Genomic DNA, 19157 nt, shown 5'->3' with positions numbered 1-19157 from the left:
ATAAGCAGAATAAATGATGCGCTGTCACACTAAGAGTGTTTATCTAATAATTAAACGTGCTGGAAACAACTTCATACGACTCTGCGGATCCACAGGGCGACAGAAAGACGCTCACAAATCACCGGTTGCTTGGTTCTTATCAGTGGAAACAGATGGTTTTTTGCTGTGTCGAAAACACTGGACTCTGAATCTCTGCATCAGTACATCACTCTCTCTCTCACACACAGGGAGGCGGTTAATTAGCGTCTCTCACTGTCTCTGCAGCACATGGTCGAACCCGACAGAAAGTCAATCGCTCAAACTCCCTCAAGACGATTAGAAGCCCGGAGACGGTTATGATTCACGACGCGTCAGAAATGTGAAAATTAATTTTCATTACGTCGCTGACAAGTTGTGATAAATTCCATAAACTGACACTGAAAAATAAAGAAATAATGGATCGAGTTTAAATGTTTTAAGTAGAGAAGTAAAAAAAGCCCAGATGGCTTTAAAAATGCATGGAGAACAGCTCCATCTTGTGGCATCTGTGTGATACTACTGTGGTATGCACAGTATTCTTTATAAATAAATGCATTTTTAGCAATAAATAAATAACTCTAGTAGTACATTCAAATATAATCAATGCTGATGTTTATTAAATGTGAGTTTGGGTCAAAAAAAATCCCTTTTTGAAGACATTTTGAGAGAAAATGACTAAAAATATAATCTAGAAAATTTGAAAAATAACAGGTTAAACCAGGTTAAATAAGGAAACGGTTCATTTAACATGTGCCATCACCGGAATTGGCATAAAGAGAGGATTTTATAGGGCTCTGTGAAATCACTTGTATTCAAGTTTTTAATATTTAAAAACTAGAAATCTGTGCACACACCAAACACTGTCGCACTGGGAAAAAGACGTTCATTATTAATTAAATATTTAAGAACAGCAGCAAAGAACAAATTGTACAGATTTGACGACATAAAACAGACTTTTAAATCTGCTATTGAGTCCTGAAACTTTAAATAAATGAAGAGTGGTTGAGCCCGATTGTCTGTTTTTGCTTTGTTTTCTAGATTTTTGTTGAAGGTTATCGTTTCATTGATGTGTGCCGTGTGTTATCTATTACGTTTTATTCAAAAAAGGAGATAAAACGTCCTCAGTGCAATCTTTTCATGTCGCAAAATCCTTCCTTCAACATTCTGCACCTTCAAACAGGATCAATCTTCAGTGGAGTCCTCAGTTAAGTTTATTTTCCCCCTTTTTATGTGAATCACTTCACAGCCTGAGGTCGTTCTGATAAGAAAAAATTCCAGTTGCACTTGATGATTTACAATTAAAAAAAATTGAATCACAAGAAACTTCTTGATCTTCGTCATCTTCCGCGTAACATGAATCCACGTCTCGCTGAAACTGACCTCTGCGATTCCCTTTCGGGTGCCGTTGTCCATGTTTTGTATTATTGTCGTCTTTACTTCCTGTTCCGCGGTAAATGTGGGTGGGGCCAGCTCCTGGACTGGAAGTATCCTCTCAGTGCTTCCAGGTCGACCGCAGGGAAGTAAGGTCCGATGCGTTTCCTCAGCCACCATTTCCCCTGCGCCGCGCTGGAACTGCCCGGCGCGCTGAACTTGTATCGGAAATGTTCTCCTCGCACCCACCTGGAAAAATAAAAACATAAATCTTCCATAATCCTCTTTGTCTTCACGTCATTTTTAATGTAACAGCGTGAGAAAACATATTGGTTACCTCGGTGTGTCTCTGCCCTGGAAGGGGTTGTGGTCGAGCAGCGAGAGGACGGCGCTGTCGTTGGAGAGCAGGCGTCCTGCGATGTGTATCACAAACTCACTCTGCTCGTACGTCTGTGAGAAAAAACAACAACGTTTTTTGTTTTTTTTTAGAATAAAGACAGATGGACCCAGAGTCGGGCTAAACTGAGGACAAGTTGGTGTAAGTGCAGAACTACTGCCCCCTAGTGTAAATAAGGTAAGCGACCGATTTAAATAGATGAATTAATTGCCTGACTTTCGCTCCTCTGTCAGCTGGGATTGGCACCAGCGAACCTCATGTGGAGGATAAAGCGGTCAAATATGAATGAGTGAGTGAGTGAGTTTCATACCTGAAAGGCAGCGAACCACATGAGCCAGTCCAGCCGGTAATGATACGGTGATATGAAACACGGTCTTCGGTAAACATCTCCCGGCTTGCACAGGAACTGGTATTCCTCCCAAACTGCATCGGGATCCTTTGGATCTGGACTCGACGTTCCCTGGAAGATCACCTCGGTGCGCTCCTTAGTGATGCTGTAGGGTACAGAGCTTGTTTTAATGGAGGTGTTTTTAAAGGTTCGCATGACCCTTTGACCTCCGGCGATGGCCGAGCGTACCGTACCTGCCAAAGGCGCCGTAGGTGTTGACGATGCCCAGGGGGTCGAAGGACGTGTTCATCACCTGCTTGGCGCTCAACAGGTTCATCACCACTGGAACGCTGAGGAAGCCGATCAGAACGCCCAGAGAGATGTTCACCACCCGACGAATCAGCATTCCTGAATTTAAAAAAAAAAAAAAGTTACATGTTAAAGCTGCAGTTTGTAACGTTAGGTGATGTTTGTTGTTGATTATTCAGCCTCGGTTTGGTTTCCAGGAAGGAAGGTTGGTGGATAGGTAGGTCGACGGATGGATGGATGGTCAACAGATGGTAGGTAGGTCAATGGATGATGGATGGATGGATGGTAAATAGGTAGGTCAATAGATGGATAGATGACGGATGGAAGGTAGGTAGGTCAATAGATGGACGGATGGATGAAGGTAGGTAGGTAGGTCAATTGATGGATGGATGATGGATGGTAGATAGGTAGGTCGATGGATGGTGGATGGATGGTAGGTAAGTAGATCAATTGATGGATGGATGATGGATGGTAGGTAGGTCAATTGATGGATGAATGGATGATGGAAGGTAGGTAGGTAGGTAGGTCAATGAATGGATGGATGGTAGGTAAGTAGGTCAATTGATGGATGGATGATGGATGGTAGATAGGTCAATTGATGGATGGATGGATGATGGAAGGTAGGTAGATCAATGGATGAAAGGATGATGGATGGATGGTAGAAAAGTAGGTCGATTGATGGATGGATGATGGATGGTAGATAGGTAGGTAGGTCGATGGATGGATGATGGATGGATGGTATGTAAGTAGGTCAATTGATGGATGGATGATGGATGATAGATAGGTAGGTCGATGGATGATGGATGGATGGTTGGTCAGTAGATCAATTGATGGATGGATGATGGATGGTAGGTAGGTCAATTGATGGATGGATAGATGATAGATAGGTAGGTCAATTGATGGATGATGGATGATAGGTCATTAGATGGTAGGATGGTTGGTAGATAGGTAGGTCAGTAGGATGTTTAATATTGTAAAAGAACAGTTTGTGTTTGTTTTCTCCATTTTTCAGCACGGACGTTGTTTCACATTATCTACAACAACCTGAGCAAAATGTGGTTTAATTACAGCGACTGTGTCTGATTCCTTCCTCTGTGGCTCTTCCCGAGCTTTATTTAAAGAAGATCTTGTGACATGTTCAGATCGCAAAAGCCCACTGAGGCAAACTGTGATTAGTGAATACGAGCTATGAAAATAAAAACGTATTTGATTTTCATTTGATTTGCGATGGAGCTTAGAGAAAAACAACTGTATATTCCTGGACTTCAAAATAAAAGTCTGAGTCGTTCAGAGAGGAAAAACAATGACAAGAGTCCAAATCCAGAAGAAATGTTTGTTACTGTCTGGTTTTGATGTGACTTGAGGACTTGAGTCAGTGTGACTAATAGTTAATAAATGCTACAACTTAGTAAAAAATAAAAGGAATCTAATTGGTCTGTTTCTTGTTACACCCGTGTTATTTAAGAGGGTAATTATGAACCTTCTGGATTTTTATTTTGACGACAGGTCTTGGACTCGCAGAGTGCTGTACTACATTGTTAAAATAGAGCCTGGCGTGTGTGTGTGTGTGTGTATGTGTGTGTGTGTGTGTGTGTGTGTGTGTGTGTGTGTGCGCGACCACTTTAACAGTGGAAAAAAGGGTTTGTCCCGTTAGATCATGACTTTGACTTGCTGGTATTGACAAACGCTGGCAGACTCTGCTTCCTACCTGACGCTGCCTGCTTGTCTCTCTCTGGTAAAGACATCAACGTAATCCACAAAGAAGAAAAAAAAAAAAAGAGAAGAAAATAACACTCCTTCTACACCGTCACAGACCTGCTGGATCTGTTGAAATGATTTAAACACGCTCACACTCGGGGTAAAAGCGTATTTTGTACTCGAGCATCCTCTAATAAATTAAAGAGGCCATTACGGGGTCCGGCGAGACCAATTACGGTGAGGCCGCTCTCTCGCTCTTTTTACGAGGCCGTTCTGTTCAAAAAATAAAAGCGACATCGCATTAAATTCCAATAAAGAAGTGTGTATGTCATACTTTTCCCAGCCCCTTTTTTCCTTTTTTTATACCCACGATTCCCCTCTTCAACTTCTTCCACCTACTTAGACCATTAGCTTCGACTGTAAGTGAAACCTATATTATACTCCAGTGTCTCACAAACGTCATCGTAGTTGTAAAGTGCATTTTTGCATAATATAACAACATTTCTGGAGTACTTTTATGGCTATTTGTGTAATAGGTAAACCAGGAATTCGAGTGTATCCCTTTACTGGGTAAAGAACTGTATTTGGTAACTTCTGCAGACATCTAAAACCACGTTACCCTGCGTTATTGTGACATTTGACCAATCAACGGAGTTCCTTTAGTGCTTTATTTCCAAAAAACAAAAAAGTACAGGTATATGGCTTCTCCTGTACCAGTATCTTCTGTAATATCTCAGAAACTAATGATGGAAAGTTGATGAAATCTGTTGGAGCAGGGAAACATGGTCTAAAACATGCAGGAACACTGTTCTAAAATAATGTTCCTCTCACTTTATTTGCATTTTTTTCTTCTATATTCTTAGATATACTCCTTTTTTTCCACAGACAGGCAAGGAACCATATATGATACCTTCATGGACATTGATTTTCTACATGAAAGTCATGTAATATCCTCAAATCACAACATTTCTGAAGATGTACACATCAGTTTGAATACCTTTGGTGGGTTTCGGGGTTCGTCCGGCGGCGTCCTCGCTCTGGATGTCAAGCACCGCCTTCTTGGCGCCACCGCCGGCGCGGAACAAGAAGCCGAGGGACGCGTCGTCGAAACACGCCAGGCTGGGAACGATGGTGAGCCAGTTGAGGAAACTGAGGTTCCCGCTCACGATGAGGACGACCTACAGTGGACATTAGACATTAAGAACACATTATTATTTACAATGATGGTCAGAAAACACTTGTAGGGTTAAGGGAAGAGAGAGAAAACAGAAGATACAAACATTAAACACATCAAAACAGTAACACACATGGAAATAAAGTCTATAGACGTCTTTTAAAAGCAGATACAGAGATAAAAACATCCAGTTTCAGTCTTTTTTTTGGCATACAGCTTCTCTATTCTTATATTTTTAGGCTTTCATATTATATTTTAACTCATTTTCATGATTAAATTTGTTTTTGAGGCTCCACACATTATTGCTTTATTCACATCTTGTCAAAGCTCTTGTTTCTACAAGCACAAAAAACAGTAGGACGTGTAATTTGTAATTAAAAAAATTTTTTGGTCCATAAATTATCAGGAAATTTGGTTGGTTGGTGTTTCTCAACCCTGGAAACGATGATGTCCACAAACCAGAAAATAATTCACAATTTCATTTTAAATGGTCTAAAATCCGACACTGTGCCGTTTTTAGATCCATTTTAGAACCAGAACCAAAAACCTTTTGGAAACAAAACAACCTGGAGTAATAAAATCTCGGTTGGCAGCGACAACGGAACAGAAAATAGCTTTTAACACAAGTCTAATAATTAGTAAATACAGAAAAACACATTAGTCCAATGACCTCTAATAACAGATGAGTCATATAAACGTGTGTCCCCCCCTCCCTCCCTTTTCTAGCAGAGCACATTTGTTTATATACATTTGCTTCAGTCATAAATTGACCATTCGTTCGCGTCTAATCGATTACATCCCTCACGCCGCGACGCGGACCATACATCACGCATTCGCGAAGTGTCCACCCCCCCGGCGCCAAATCGGGATTAACATACAGTTACAGCTGCCGCGTCTCCAGTGGAAACTATTTATCAGTGAGCCAGAGCGCCTCATAAATCAGGTTGTTTCAAATTTATAATAAAAGTTAAACAAACATGTTAAATATACAGACCCGTGGCTGAACTTGAACACCGTACCCTACTTTACAGGCTGAGAAAATGTAAAAAAAAACCTGCAGAAAGATCTGAAAACGACTAAATGTGGATATTTTTCGCCCATCACCTGGAACAGGATCTGAATGGCTCCGTTGATGACGCACATCCGTCTGCCCAGGAAGGTGAACAACGGCACGATGAGCTCGACGAAGTGGTTGGACGCCGCCTCGAAGACGTGGAACCACGGCGGCGAGCGGTGCATGTAGTAGGACACGGGGTTGGGAACTGGCTGAGTCTGGGGAAAATGAGCAGATCATCGAGAAGTTCCCGATATTGATCCCGTGTCAGCATTTTTTTCCAAACATAACATCTTTCTCCGTCTTGTTCTGGCACTAATCTCTCTAAATTTCACCTCCCGGGTTCTAAATAAAGACGGAACTTTATTTAAATGAAGCACCTCCACCTACGCATGAAAACACAGTGTTCAGGTGGTCGTGTCGTGGCAGAACATGCAGAGCGGTGTCAGGAGAGAAGGGGCTGAAAAAATAAACACGGCACAGAAATAGGCGGAGATGGTTGGCCGGGTCGCTCTGTACGCTCATTGTTTTTGTGGAGTGGAAATTAGGGGTTGGGTTGGGTTATTTAACCTGTAGTGAACCAAAAAAAAAACACCCCGTGGAAATCCAACAGGCAGCGAGCCCGAGACCTCAGACGACCAAACAAACCCGGGCCAATTAGCTGCGTTACAGCAAACAAACAAACAAAAGCAAACAAAACTGCGCCCGGCGAAACACTCCTACGCAGAGAGACGGAGAGGTGGAGTCGCTCTGCGCTCGTCTGAAAGGCGGCAGTGTGTCAGAGCGGGTTAATAAGGCTTCACCTGGCGCCAGTGGCTTTAAGTGCATGTGTGTGTGAGTGTGTGTGTGTGTGTGTGTAAACATTGACCTTGTCAGGACCAGTAGTCCTCATGGAAACCAAAACCTGGTCTTAATGAGGCAGACCCCATATTTTAGGGCTAAGTTTTTGACTGGTGGTTAGGTTCAGATTAGCATTAGGCTACACCTGATCATGGTTCAGGGTTAGGGATTCAGGTTGTCTAAGTTAATGGAAGTCAATGCAGAGACCAGAGAGTGTGTGTGTGTGTGTGTGCACTTGTATTTGTGGCTTTGTGAGGACCAAAAATATATTTAAAAAGGTCCTTACATATTTAAAGTAGTGTTGGTTAGCGCATGATGCGTTTCCATGACGACTGACCGGAAAAAAACGCGCGCGACGTCATGTTTACGTGACTCCCGATAGCTAAAATGAGTCTCTAAAGTAACGCTAAACTTTAAAAAACAGAGGCACACATGCGCAGTACACAGGTACGCTGGTTATTTGTCGCGCTGCTCATTTCGTTTTAATAAACAGACCGCTCCAGTTCGACTGTAGGCATGCTAACGACGCTAACGCAGCTAACGGAGGTAAACGGTGCCTGGACTCCGGTCCATCCACCGTTCCAGAGGGGGGCGCTGCGCTTCTGAGAACGGATGTGCTGGATAGTACTGGCCAATCACAAGACTCTGTCTTCTGGGGGTGAAAGTTCACTCTGAAATCTCGCAGCAGAAAAATACTGTCAGAAAAGAGGATTTCTATCGGCTAGTTCACAGCAACTAGGAGGTTTTTGACCATAAAAACAAGTTAATGTATGTAAGTAGACCTCCATAACTAGCATTAATGTGCAACAGGACCACTCTATGTGACCTTTAATAAACAGACACCAGACAGACTCCAGTTCGACTGTAGGCGCGCTAACAACGCCAACGCAGCTAACGCCAACACAGCTAACGCCAATGCAGCTAACTGGTAAACGGTGCGTGGACTCCGGTGCCGCGTCACCGTAAACATGGCGTCACGTGTGTCTTTTTCTGGTCAGTCATCATGGAAATGCGTCATGCACTAACGTACGCTAACGTCAACGTTAGCTTACGTGCCCAGCACTACTTTAAAGGGCTTTTGGGGGGGGTTAAGACCTGGTTTTAGGTCAGGGTTAGGAACTTAGTTGTGATGGTAGAGGACGGAAACACAGACACACACCTCATAATGGTAGTCCATGCAGGTCAGGTCCCTCCAGCATTTGTCCCCTCTGATTTTAATAAGACCCTGTGGGAGAAAAAAACAGAAGAGATTCACGTCATTTCAATCTTTACAGCAAATTAAATGTTATAAATCTGAGGGAAAAGGAAAAAATAAAAGCTTAATTTATTAGAATGATACACTGATACTAAGTGAAGAGGAGCATAGAGCTGTAAAAGAGCACAAAAAACACATGTGATACAAGTGGCTGCGGCTGTGATGCATGAGAAGAGAAAGGGAATCATTCTCACAGCACGTCCACCAGAAAACATCCACGACGAGAGGCTGTCAACGCCGACACTTCGGCTCGCCATGTGATTGGCATGGAATGTGGAACAAATCCGCCGCTAACACCTCAAATCAGATTTAGGAAAAAAAAATAAAACGGGACACTCAGCTGCTGCCGGCTGTTGAGACGCTGCGGTTGAAAATTGCAGCTGATAATCCAATTCAAATCACAAGATCCTGAAATGTGGCAAATTCAGACACAAACACAACAGCGACGCAAAACCGAGGGCAGCTGATTTGACTCTAAACTCGAAAACAAGATTTTACACAATTATGAACCTAAAAAGGTTGTGTTATTGTGACTTTGTTGCTTATTGTTATTGTTATTGTGACAAATATCGTGACTTAAATGTTGTGATAATATTGCGACTTAAACATCGTGACTTAAACATCGTGACTTAAATATAGGGATAATATTGTGACTTTAATATTGAGATAATATTATATCGTGACTTAAATGACGTGATAATATCGTGACTTAAATATCGTGACTTAAATATCGTGACTTAAATATCGTGACTTAAACATTGGGATAATATTATATCGTTACTTAAATGACACGATAATATCGTGACTTAAATATCGTGATTCTCACAACATTTAAGTAAAGATTTATCGCGATAATCAAGTAACGATACGATATCACAATATTTAAGTAACGTTTTATCCCGTTATTTAAGTCAAGATTTGATCACAATATTTAAGTCACGATACGATATTAACACAATATTTAAGAAATTATACGATATTACGCTATATTTAAGAAACGTTACAATGTTATCACGTTCTCTAGTGAGAGTGGGAAATTGGCACCATCTAGTGGACTGAAATGTGTGGATGCTAATCCACAAAAACTTTAATGTTTATTTGTAACATCAAAGCCGAGTTTGTTCTGATTGAGGACAACAGTCCGAGGACAACAGTCTGAAGACAACAGTCTGAGGACAACATGGCCGATGTGAGCTTGGAGCAAAGCCAAGAACCTTAAACATGATGAAGAACCAGGCTGACATGGACAGATGGTGAAAGACTGCGACAAATGTGAAGCAATAATCTGAAATCGCTCTAACAAAGTCATCAAACAGGGACACCAGACCATATGTCCTCACTGCTCACAGCGATGCGACTGACGTTAAAGTCCACACGAACCTCGACTCCATTTATCTGCGAGAGAGAGGGTGGTAAAGGCTTCAAAATGATAATATGATAAAAGTATCACACAATTGCATTACTGTGTTTTGCCTTCGTGTGAACATTGCTAATTGTATTCCACAGTATTCGGCGTTCATGAGGCGCTGAGATTAAATTAGCCGCGATGTTTGTCGAGCGTCGCCTGATTAGCCTCGCAGTCTGCTGCTGCTGCTGAGAACAAGCAGCTGCAGCACAAATTAAAACAGACATTTGCGCGGCTTCACGTCACACCACAGTGTGCAAGTGTGAGTTAATAGAAACCAGCTACGCTAATGGTGCCACGGTAACACTAATTAGTGAATAATTTATCAGACATTTATTAGGTAACGCTCCTGATTAGCAGAGTCATGTGATGCTTCCTCTTAATTTTTGATATGTCAGGACTGTGTGCGTTTGTCTCTTTAGGACCCTTTTTGGTCTTCATGAGGACTACTGACCTTCAATCTGGCGTGAAACTGGTGTCATAACTGACGTGAAACTGGCGTCAAACTGGTGTCCAAACTGGCATCAAACTGGTGTCAATCTGGCGTCAAGCTGGAATCAAAATGGCGTCTAACTGGCGTCAAACTGGCGTCAAACTGGCGTCAAACTGGCGTCATACTGTAACTAGTGTGGAACTGGCGTCAAACTGGTGTCATAACTGGTGCCATAACTGGTGCCATAACTGGTGTCATAACTGGTGTCATAACTGGCATCAAACTGGTGTCTAAACTGGTGTCTAAACTGGCATCAAAGTGGTGTCTAAACTGGTGTCATAACTGGCATCAAAGTGGTGTCTAAACTGGTGTCTAAACTTGCATCAAAGTGGTGTCTAAACTTGCATCAAACTGGTTTCTAAACTGGTGTCATAACTGGCATCAAAGTGGTGTCTAAACTGGCATCAAAGTGGTGTCTAAACTGGTGTCATAACTGGTGTCTAAACTGGTGTCATAACTGGCATCAAAGTGGTGTCATAACTGGTGTCAAACTGGCATCTAAACTGGCGTCAAACTGGTGTCCAAACTGGTGTCCAAACTGGTGTCCAAACTGGAATCAAACTGGTGCCAAAGTGGCGTCTAAACTGGAGTCAAACTGGCATCATACTGTAACTGGCATCAAACTGATGTCAAACTGGTGTCTAAACTGGCGTAAAACTGGCGTCATAACTGGCGTAAAACTGGTGTCAAAACTGGTGCCATAACTGGTGTCAAATTGGCGTCTAAACTGGCATCAAACCAGCTTCAACCTGGGGATAATCTGGTGTGAAACTGGTGTCATAACTGGTGTAAAACTGGTGCCATAACTGGTGTCAAAACTGGTGTCAAAACTGGTATCAAACTGGTGTCAAACTGATGTCTTAACTGTTGTCAAACTGGCGTCAAACTTCTTCTTCCCAACATTTCCTGTGAGGCAAGCGCTGCCGTGCCGCCTCCACAGGCAGGAACTCTTCTGCAGCAGGACCACAGAGCCGCGGTGAACCACAGACCCTCAGACTGATAAACGCTCATGACCAGAACTGATCAAACACAGAGTCTGACCTTTAAACTGTGCTTCACATCCACAACAGCAGCAACAACAGCAGCTGCAGAGAGTTTCCATTCAGTCCAGAACTGCTGATTTAACATAATGGGAGCCTGCCATCATTATCATGTCTCCTCTACCGAAATTGGACATGACACTTTCTGTCTTCACCTTATCAAGTTAAACACCATGTGAATGTTATTAGGAAATGTAAAAAGCTTCTGGATGTCTGACATTCCTAGCAGCACCTGAATGCAGCGCTGTAATAAAATTACCATAAAAATTACGATCTCGTTGTTCTCAGCTGATCCTGTCGGACTTGGAGGGATCCGTCCACCAGGTTCTTGTCCTGGTCTTCAGTAATGTCTTTTGAGAAGAACCAATACAAACATTCAAGGAACTTACAACTAAAAAAGGATGTATGTCCGTCCATCCATCTTCTACTGCTACATCCTCCACATGAAGGTCGCGGAGAGCTGGAGCCAATCCCAAATGATAAAGGGCGAAAGGCGGGGTCACACCATGACCGATCGCCAGTGGATCATGGGAGGAAATCCACGGACACATGGTTGGACCAGGTTGCGAACCCAGACCTTCTTGCTGTGTGGCACTAATCCACCGTGTTGTATCATAGGTTCGATTTCCACTTCTTCTGCCCCTTTACCGTGGGGCGGCGCTGGGCGGGTCGCTTGTCCATCACAGGGCTAGTAGAGACAAACAACCATCCACTCTCACATCTACGGTCAATTTAGAGCATCCGATTTGCCCAATCCCCAAATTGGAGGCCGGAGAACCCAGAGAAAACCCATGGGCACATGTGGAGAACATGCTGAAAGGCCCTTGCTCTGACCGGGTCATGAACCCGGGTGCTAACCATTTGGGCCCCACCAATATTTCCGGTCACACAAATACCAATCAAAACTAGCATTAAATCACATTTTATAAGTCCCTGCATTCAGAGAATGTGTATATTAGTATTTTTTTTAGCTTTCTTCACGGTCTTAATAGAGTATTAAACCCCCACTGGGTTAGCGGCGGCCGCAGATAAAACCCGCTCGGTTGTCTGACGCTCGCCATGGAAACTGTCAAACAAGCAGACGTGTGTTGGATTTTCCCAAACACTGGCGGGCGTTTTATAGCGGAGCTGAGTAACGGTCTAAAATCAGGAGGACAAACACTGGAATATCTTTGGGAACTAACTTTTTCACTCACATCCCCCCCTGTGCTGGATAACGTACTCGGGCATATGTGCTGAACTGTGTCTGTCTGCATGAATTTATAGTATCTGTTTCCTCCCGGACACAAATATCCATGTCTCGCTGGTCTCTCCCCCACAGGGAATCTGTTAGTCAAGGTGCTGCTGACAGGGCAGGGCTTCAGAGGGGTTTACTCCATTTTTACTCATTTTAATTTTGTTTGACAAGTTAAATAAAGCGCCGCAAGAAGTGCGGAGAAGCAAAGAGTGATTTTTTTTCTTTACAAAAACCTACAGAAAAAAGATGACCAGACCTTATAAATAGTGTCATATTTTTTGATAAAAGAAACATAACTCACAGCTCCTAACATGATGCGGACAATGAGCCACCGGAACGTCCAGATGCAGACGAGGGACGGGGGACAGCGGCGCGGGACCTGGGACAGAGTCCAAAGCGGACACAGGAAAATGGCCAGGAAGCCCGTCTCCAGCAGCTGAGTCTCCCAACCTGCACAAATCAACACAATCACTCACTTATTTTTACACGTTGGGTTTCTCAGAAAGACGTTTGAGTCGTCTAGGATCTGGATCGCGTAGAGTGAGAATAAGTGGGATTAAGGCAGAAGATTAAATGCTGAAATGAAGAGCCACAGCGGGCAAAACCGCAGACGTCGTCCTGGCTTCTCTGGATAGAAAGTCGACCCGAGACCTCGCCACTTATCTGAGCCCTGACCTCCTCTTATTTCTAATCTCCGTCTCCTCCCTCCATATTGTTCCAGTCACAGTGGTTTTTACATATTGTGCATCAATGAATTTTAATTCAGTCGGTGACAGTGGGTTTTTAACCCAATAACTGGCGTTAAACACACACATATGACAAAGCTGGTGGAAATCTCTACAATTGCATGATTTCAAGGTCATTAATTACCAATATTTATTATGTAATCATATCGTTCAGACATAAAGGAGTTTATTTATCGTCTAAAAACCAAACTGTCAGAAGAGTTTAGAGTAAAATACAAACTGCAGTTTGAGTGATTTTACCACAAAAGCTTCCACTTCTTCTGTTTCACGAGGAGTTCACTTACCGAAGGAGTACCTGGAAAACAGAGAGAAAAACGGCATGATTTAAATTAAATTAAGACATATTCTGTATATTATATTAAAAAGATGTTGGGGCTGCACGTTTGCTTCTTTAATGTGAATATTTTCTGCGATTTTTTGCTCCATTTGTCAAAAAAAATCATTAAAACAGAATTGTTTTTGGTTTGTGGACAAACAGCACATTCAAAAACATCATCATTTCCAGGTTTGGTAAACACCAATCCACATTTTTCAACATTTTCTGATATTTTACAGACCAAGCGATGAAAAGATTAGTCGATTATGAATATAATCGTTAGTTGCCGCCCTAAAAAATGGCTAGAACACATTAAATAAACAGTGTTTTCTTCTACATTTGATTGGGAAGCAGCTAAAAATGTCTGTTTCAGACCAAAGTAAGGCAGAGTCTGATATCCTGTATTAGCATTAGTCATAATTAATGCATAGAATAACAGTGAAAACAAAACATAACAGCTGATATAATCCAGAAACCATAAAGATCACAAAGTAAGAGTTAAAAAGCTACAGAAGTGTTTATTTAGTAATAAAAAAATGGTATCAAACAAGGTAGAGTAGAATCTACTACTCTTAGACCAAAGTAATCAATTAAAAGTTATGATTTTTAGTATAAAATGTCATATAAGTTGTCCTAAACGTCTTCAAAAGTCTAAAACCATGTGAGCTAGTGGACGTGTTTGTATCGCGCGTGACTCACCACAGTTGCCCCACGCTGACCAGCGAGCGGTAGAGCACCCACAGCGTCGCCATGACGACCACGTTGGCCATCCCCGTCGCCAGCACGAACCCGGAGAGAGCCATCCCCGCCAGGGCGATGGCGTCCAGGTTGGCGTCCATGTCGTCCCAGGACAGGAACCAGAGGACGGAGGGCGTGTACGCCAGCGCGGCCACGCCTATCTTGCCGCCCACGTAGCGCTTCACGCTGTTCAGGTAGCCCTTGCAGGGCATCAGGCCGTTTTCGCCGATCAGCTGCTTGTTCTGGTTGTACGCGATGCCGAACGCCACCACTGAAAACCAAAAAGCATATAGAAAAGTAGTAAAACGGAGTATCTGTCAGTATCGGTATGACACCGGTCAAAATCATTATCATACAGGAGCCTGACAGGGCCAAATGTGAGCTGTAATAAAGAACAAAATGTATTTTTTTATGGATCATGGTTTTAGGGCTGCAGCGAATATTTGATTCTGAATTAATCGTCAAACTATTTTGATAATCAAATAATCAGTTTGAGTGTTTTTTTCAACAATTATAACACATTTTCTAGTGTTTCAGCTTGTTAAATGTGAATATTTGCTGGTTTATTTGCTCAATATAACACAGAAATAATTAAAAAATTAATCATTTTGGTTTGTAGACAAGACAATGTCCAGGTTTGGTTAACACTAATCAACATATTTCAACATTTTATGACATTTAATGGACCAAACAAGTATAAAAAATAATAATTAGTTGCAGCTTTTGGAATATAGACACATTATATAGCTTTATTTGGATAAAAACAAGCTAATTTTGACACTATTGTTGATGTTTTGTCACTATTATTGTGTCATTGCAGCTCATATTCCTCCTTAGTGATCATTTATGTCTCCATAAAGACAATAAAAGCACACGTTTGTGTTTCACGTGTCGCTAAAGTTCGACAAACTCACAGTAAATAAAGGCAACGAAGCGCAGCAGCACGATGCGCGTGAGCCAGTAACTTCCGGTGTGCAGGGAGTCCAGCCTCTGCTCAGCGTCCGCGTGTCCTCCATGTTGTCCTCCACTGCTGCTGCTGTCCTCTGTCTCTGTGTCTGTGTCTGTCTGTCTCTTGTTATTGTCCACACGTCTTCTCCTCACAGAGCTGCCCGCTCCCTCACTGGAGTCCGCCATGTTTGCTCGCGGAGCTCAGTCACGTGACCAAACAAACGCGGAAGTGATTTTTTTTTTCTTTATATTTCAAAACAAACTTTGTGACCGTCAATAAATGCGTATTATATTTTTTTAAAAATCTAAAAAAATTACTATTAAAATGTTAACATCAACTTTCTTTTGGAATTATAATTTTTATTAAAAAAAATTCAGGGTCGTTTCTAGCTTTGTAGGGGCCCAATGTAAGATGTTTGGGGGCGGGGCTGATTTGGTCAAAGGGGCCGGTCCAATGGAAAAAAATCCGACGTTTTGAGGGAAAAAAACAATAAAATAACAATATTCATGATAATATTTCACATAATTTCAAAATAAAAAAGTGTTAATTTTTACATGGACTGTTAATAGTTCACAATATAAAAGTATTAATGATGCTACTGTGCCATTTTCACCACTTTTGCGTGCCATTTTACGTTTGTTTTCACAAACGGTTAGTGGCTCAAAAATGTAAACGAAATAAAGTAAATTCCAGGAATTAAATTGATCCTCTCACCACTGTGTGTGTGAGTGCTCAGGCCTTATAATAATAATAATAATAATAATAATAATAATAATAACAACAATAATAAATAAATACATAAATAAATTGTATCAAAGATCAACAGAAAATAATAATATAAGGCTATTACTTACTATAAAGTATCAAACACATTGAGCCAGCATCAATGTGCCAACAATAAGAACAAAAACACTTGTAAGTATAAGAATAAGACTAATCTTGGAGTTAATAAGGAACTTTAAATGTAATATTTATAGTGTGTTTTCTCTAATTCTACTGTTGATGCCTCCTCTTGCTTCTTCTTGCCAAACTGGGAGGAACTCGACTGTAAAAAAAAAAAAAAAAGTGTTAAAAAGCCAATAGGAGTGAAGGGGAGGAGAGACGCAAGTGTTAAGTAGACTTACAGACTAACAGAAGTTAAGTTAAAGTAAAACTCGTGCATCGTCAAATTCAACTCTTGTCGCGCAAATGGGAATTTAAAGAAGAGATTTTACCTGATTTTAAGGTAAGACATTTCTCCTTCTGTGCGCTTTTACGCACGGAGAAGTCTTTGGGAACTGGATCACAGTAAAAAAAAAAACAAGTGTTTACAGATTTCTACTCTTGGAGAAAAAAAAACATGACAGAGGAGAACAAACCGTTCACGGAGCATCCGTGCAGTCCAGCGGGCAGCGATCGCTCCATGACCCCGCACGGTTCGGACTCGGAGTCTCCGGCTTCTCCGGCGGAGTCCGACGCACGGGACACTGCGTCGGGAAACGCGGCGCAGCGTGGCGCGGACACGGAGCGCTTCCCCACCTGCATCCGCGACGCGGTGTCGCAGGTGCTGAAGGGCTACGACTGGTCGCTGGTGTCGGTGCCCGGTCACGGAGCGCGAGGACTGAAGAGCAAACCTCACGTGAAGCGGCCGATGAACGCCTTCATGGTTTGGGCGCAGGCGGCGCGCAGGAAGCTGGCGGATCAGTATCCTCACCTGCACAACGCCGAGCTCAGCAAGACGCTGGGGAAACTGTGGCGGTGAGTAGCGCAGAGGTTAGACTGTGGAGCACGCACGGGCAACATAAGGCTCTGGGGCCACATGTGGCCCGCGGACCAGTTTCATCCGGCCCTCAGAAGATTATCCACACAGATTATTACCTCAATGTTGACTCTTGCTGATTTGATTTTGGTTCATAATCTGATATGTGAAGAGAAAATGCTCAGGAAACACAGGAAATGAACTATTTTGTATGTATTTTATAGCTTTTTTTTTTTAAACACGTGTTGGATTTAAATATGCATTTAATGAGTGGAGAAAAATTTTGCCCATCCCTGCTGTAAAAACTGTGGCACATTCACTGCGTCACTGACCTGAATATGAATTTCTAAAATGCAGGAGTGTTCCACAGAACAATGAGCTGCACTACAAGCCCTTATTTACTTGTTGACGACCTTGTTTTACGATGTTTTGTGTTCTTGTGATGCCATGTTCAAATCATGCTATGGGTATTGATGTCCGTTCAGCATTTCTTGCATGTATACCAGGGCAAAAATATGAAATTTTCATTTAATTTAATCCCAGAATGAGAATCCTACGTAAAAACTACACTCAAAAGAGATTAAAAAAACATTGTTGTGACATAATATGCAGTATAATCTCACTATTTGTACTTTCCTGACATAGAAATAATGTGATCCAGTCCTAGTATCTATAATAATGTATGTAATCCACTTCTCTTTGTGTCCAGAATTCTCTCTGAAACAGAGAAGCGTCCCTTTGTGGAGGAGGCGGAGAGGCTGAGGCTGCAGCACAAGAAAGACTACCCGGACTACAAGTACCAGCCTCGAAGACGCAAGAGCTCTAAACCGGGATTAGGGGATTGTAAAGCTGGACTGGTCCAGCAACAGCAGGATTTGATCAAGACAGAACCAGGGACGACCAGGGTGGCCGGTACGGGGGACACACATCATCATCATTACTATCCAGACAGGACAGGTAAGACCTGTGAGACTGTGTTTGATAGAGTGGTCTTTCAGGCTCTAATGTTTGCGTTTTTGGTTTTACAGGTCAGTCTCACGGACCTCCAACGCCTCCCACTACTCCTAAAACCGACTCTGGCGGCAAACATGACGGACACCAGGTTGCGGACGGCACCAGCGGCGGCGGCGGCGGCGGCGGCGGTGGCACCGGCGGCTCTGCTCCACCTCCCGGCCGCCAGAACATCGACTTCAGCAAAGTGGACATCTCAGAGCTCAGCACTGACGTCATCAGCACCATCGGTGGCTTCGACGTGCACGAGTTTGACCAGTACTTGCCTCCAAACAGCCACAGCTCCGCTGTGCTAACTCCGCCGGACGCCAGCCATGGACACAACACCACCACCACCACCGCAGGAGCATTCGCCCTACCGAGCGTCTACTCTCACTCCCACAGCAGTCCAATCTGGACCCCCAAATCTTCTGGTGGTCCACCAACGTCTTCTAGCAGTGACACCAGTGAGGACAGCGGCCACAAACCTCAGATTAAAATGGAGCAGATGAGCCCAGGTCACTACAACAGCTCGTCCTCTTCTACTCCGCCGCCTCCTCCAGAGTACACCTCCCTCAGCTCAGGAACCTGCCCTCCCTCCATCTCCTCCTCCTCCTCCTCCTCCTCTTCTTCCTCGACATCTTCCGCCAGCCAGTACAATGACCTTCAGTGCCCCAGTTTCTACAGCGCCTTCTCCGGCTACCCCGCCGGTCTGTATCAGTACCCGTACTTCCACTCCTCCAGGAGTCCCTACGCCACGCAGCTTATCAACAGTTTGGCCTTGGCACCTTCTCCTCACAGTCCTCCCTCTGGCTGGGAGCAACCAATCTACACAACGCTGTCCAGGCCTTGAATGAAAGGATACAATAACTGTCATATTTTTTTATGACAGATTCGCTATTTCCTGATGTTGTGGAGGGTCTGGATTGCGTAGGACGGCGCTTAGAACCGTTAGCTGAATGGATCAAATTTGTTAGCTGACATTGGGGAAAAGAAAAATCCAATGTATTGACTCTTAACTGAGGGAAACAGTCAGTGAAAGACGGTTTAAAGCCTTATCA

At 43.0% G+C, this 19157-nt stretch overlaps 2 protein-coding genes across 2 annotated transcripts; one reads left to right on the top strand and one right to left on the bottom strand.

Moving 5' to 3' along the window:
• Positions 1 to 765: 765 nt before the first annotated feature.
• lmf1 (lipase maturation factor 1) lies at positions 766 to 15554 on the bottom strand. Its single transcript, XM_083904130.1, has 11 exons — positions 15334 to 15554; positions 14381 to 14690; positions 13650 to 13660; positions 12921 to 13069; positions 8349 to 8414; positions 6400 to 6567; positions 5119 to 5299; positions 2369 to 2522; positions 2097 to 2280; positions 1727 to 1839; positions 766 to 1638 (listed from the first exon to the last, which is right to left on the bottom strand). The coding sequence occupies exons 1-11, from the start codon at positions 15551 to 15553 to the stop codon at positions 1452 to 1454; spliced, it is 1743 nt and encodes a 580-aa protein (XP_083760256.1). The 5' UTR covers position 15554; the 3' UTR covers positions 766 to 1451.
• A 1153-nt stretch (positions 15555 to 16707) lies between these two features.
• On the top strand, positions 16708 to 18949 carry sox8a (SRY-box transcription factor 8a; the record flags this gene model as incomplete). The annotated part of the gene is made up of 3 exons (XM_083904275.1): positions 16708 to 17105; positions 17816 to 18063; positions 18135 to 18949. The coding sequence occupies 3 exons, from the start codon at positions 16708 to 16710 to the stop codon at positions 18947 to 18949; spliced, it is 1461 nt and encodes a 486-aa protein (XP_083760401.1).
• Positions 18950 to 19157: the final 208 nt, after the last annotated feature.

This window comes from Microchirus variegatus, assembly GCF_963457635.1.
Source record: "Microchirus variegatus genome assembly, chromosome: 17".
NCBI lineage: Eukaryota > Metazoa > Chordata > Actinopteri > Pleuronectiformes > Soleidae > Microchirus > Microchirus variegatus.
Note: the sequence above shows the minus strand (reverse complement) of the source record. Positions and strands in the feature narration are given on the sequence as shown.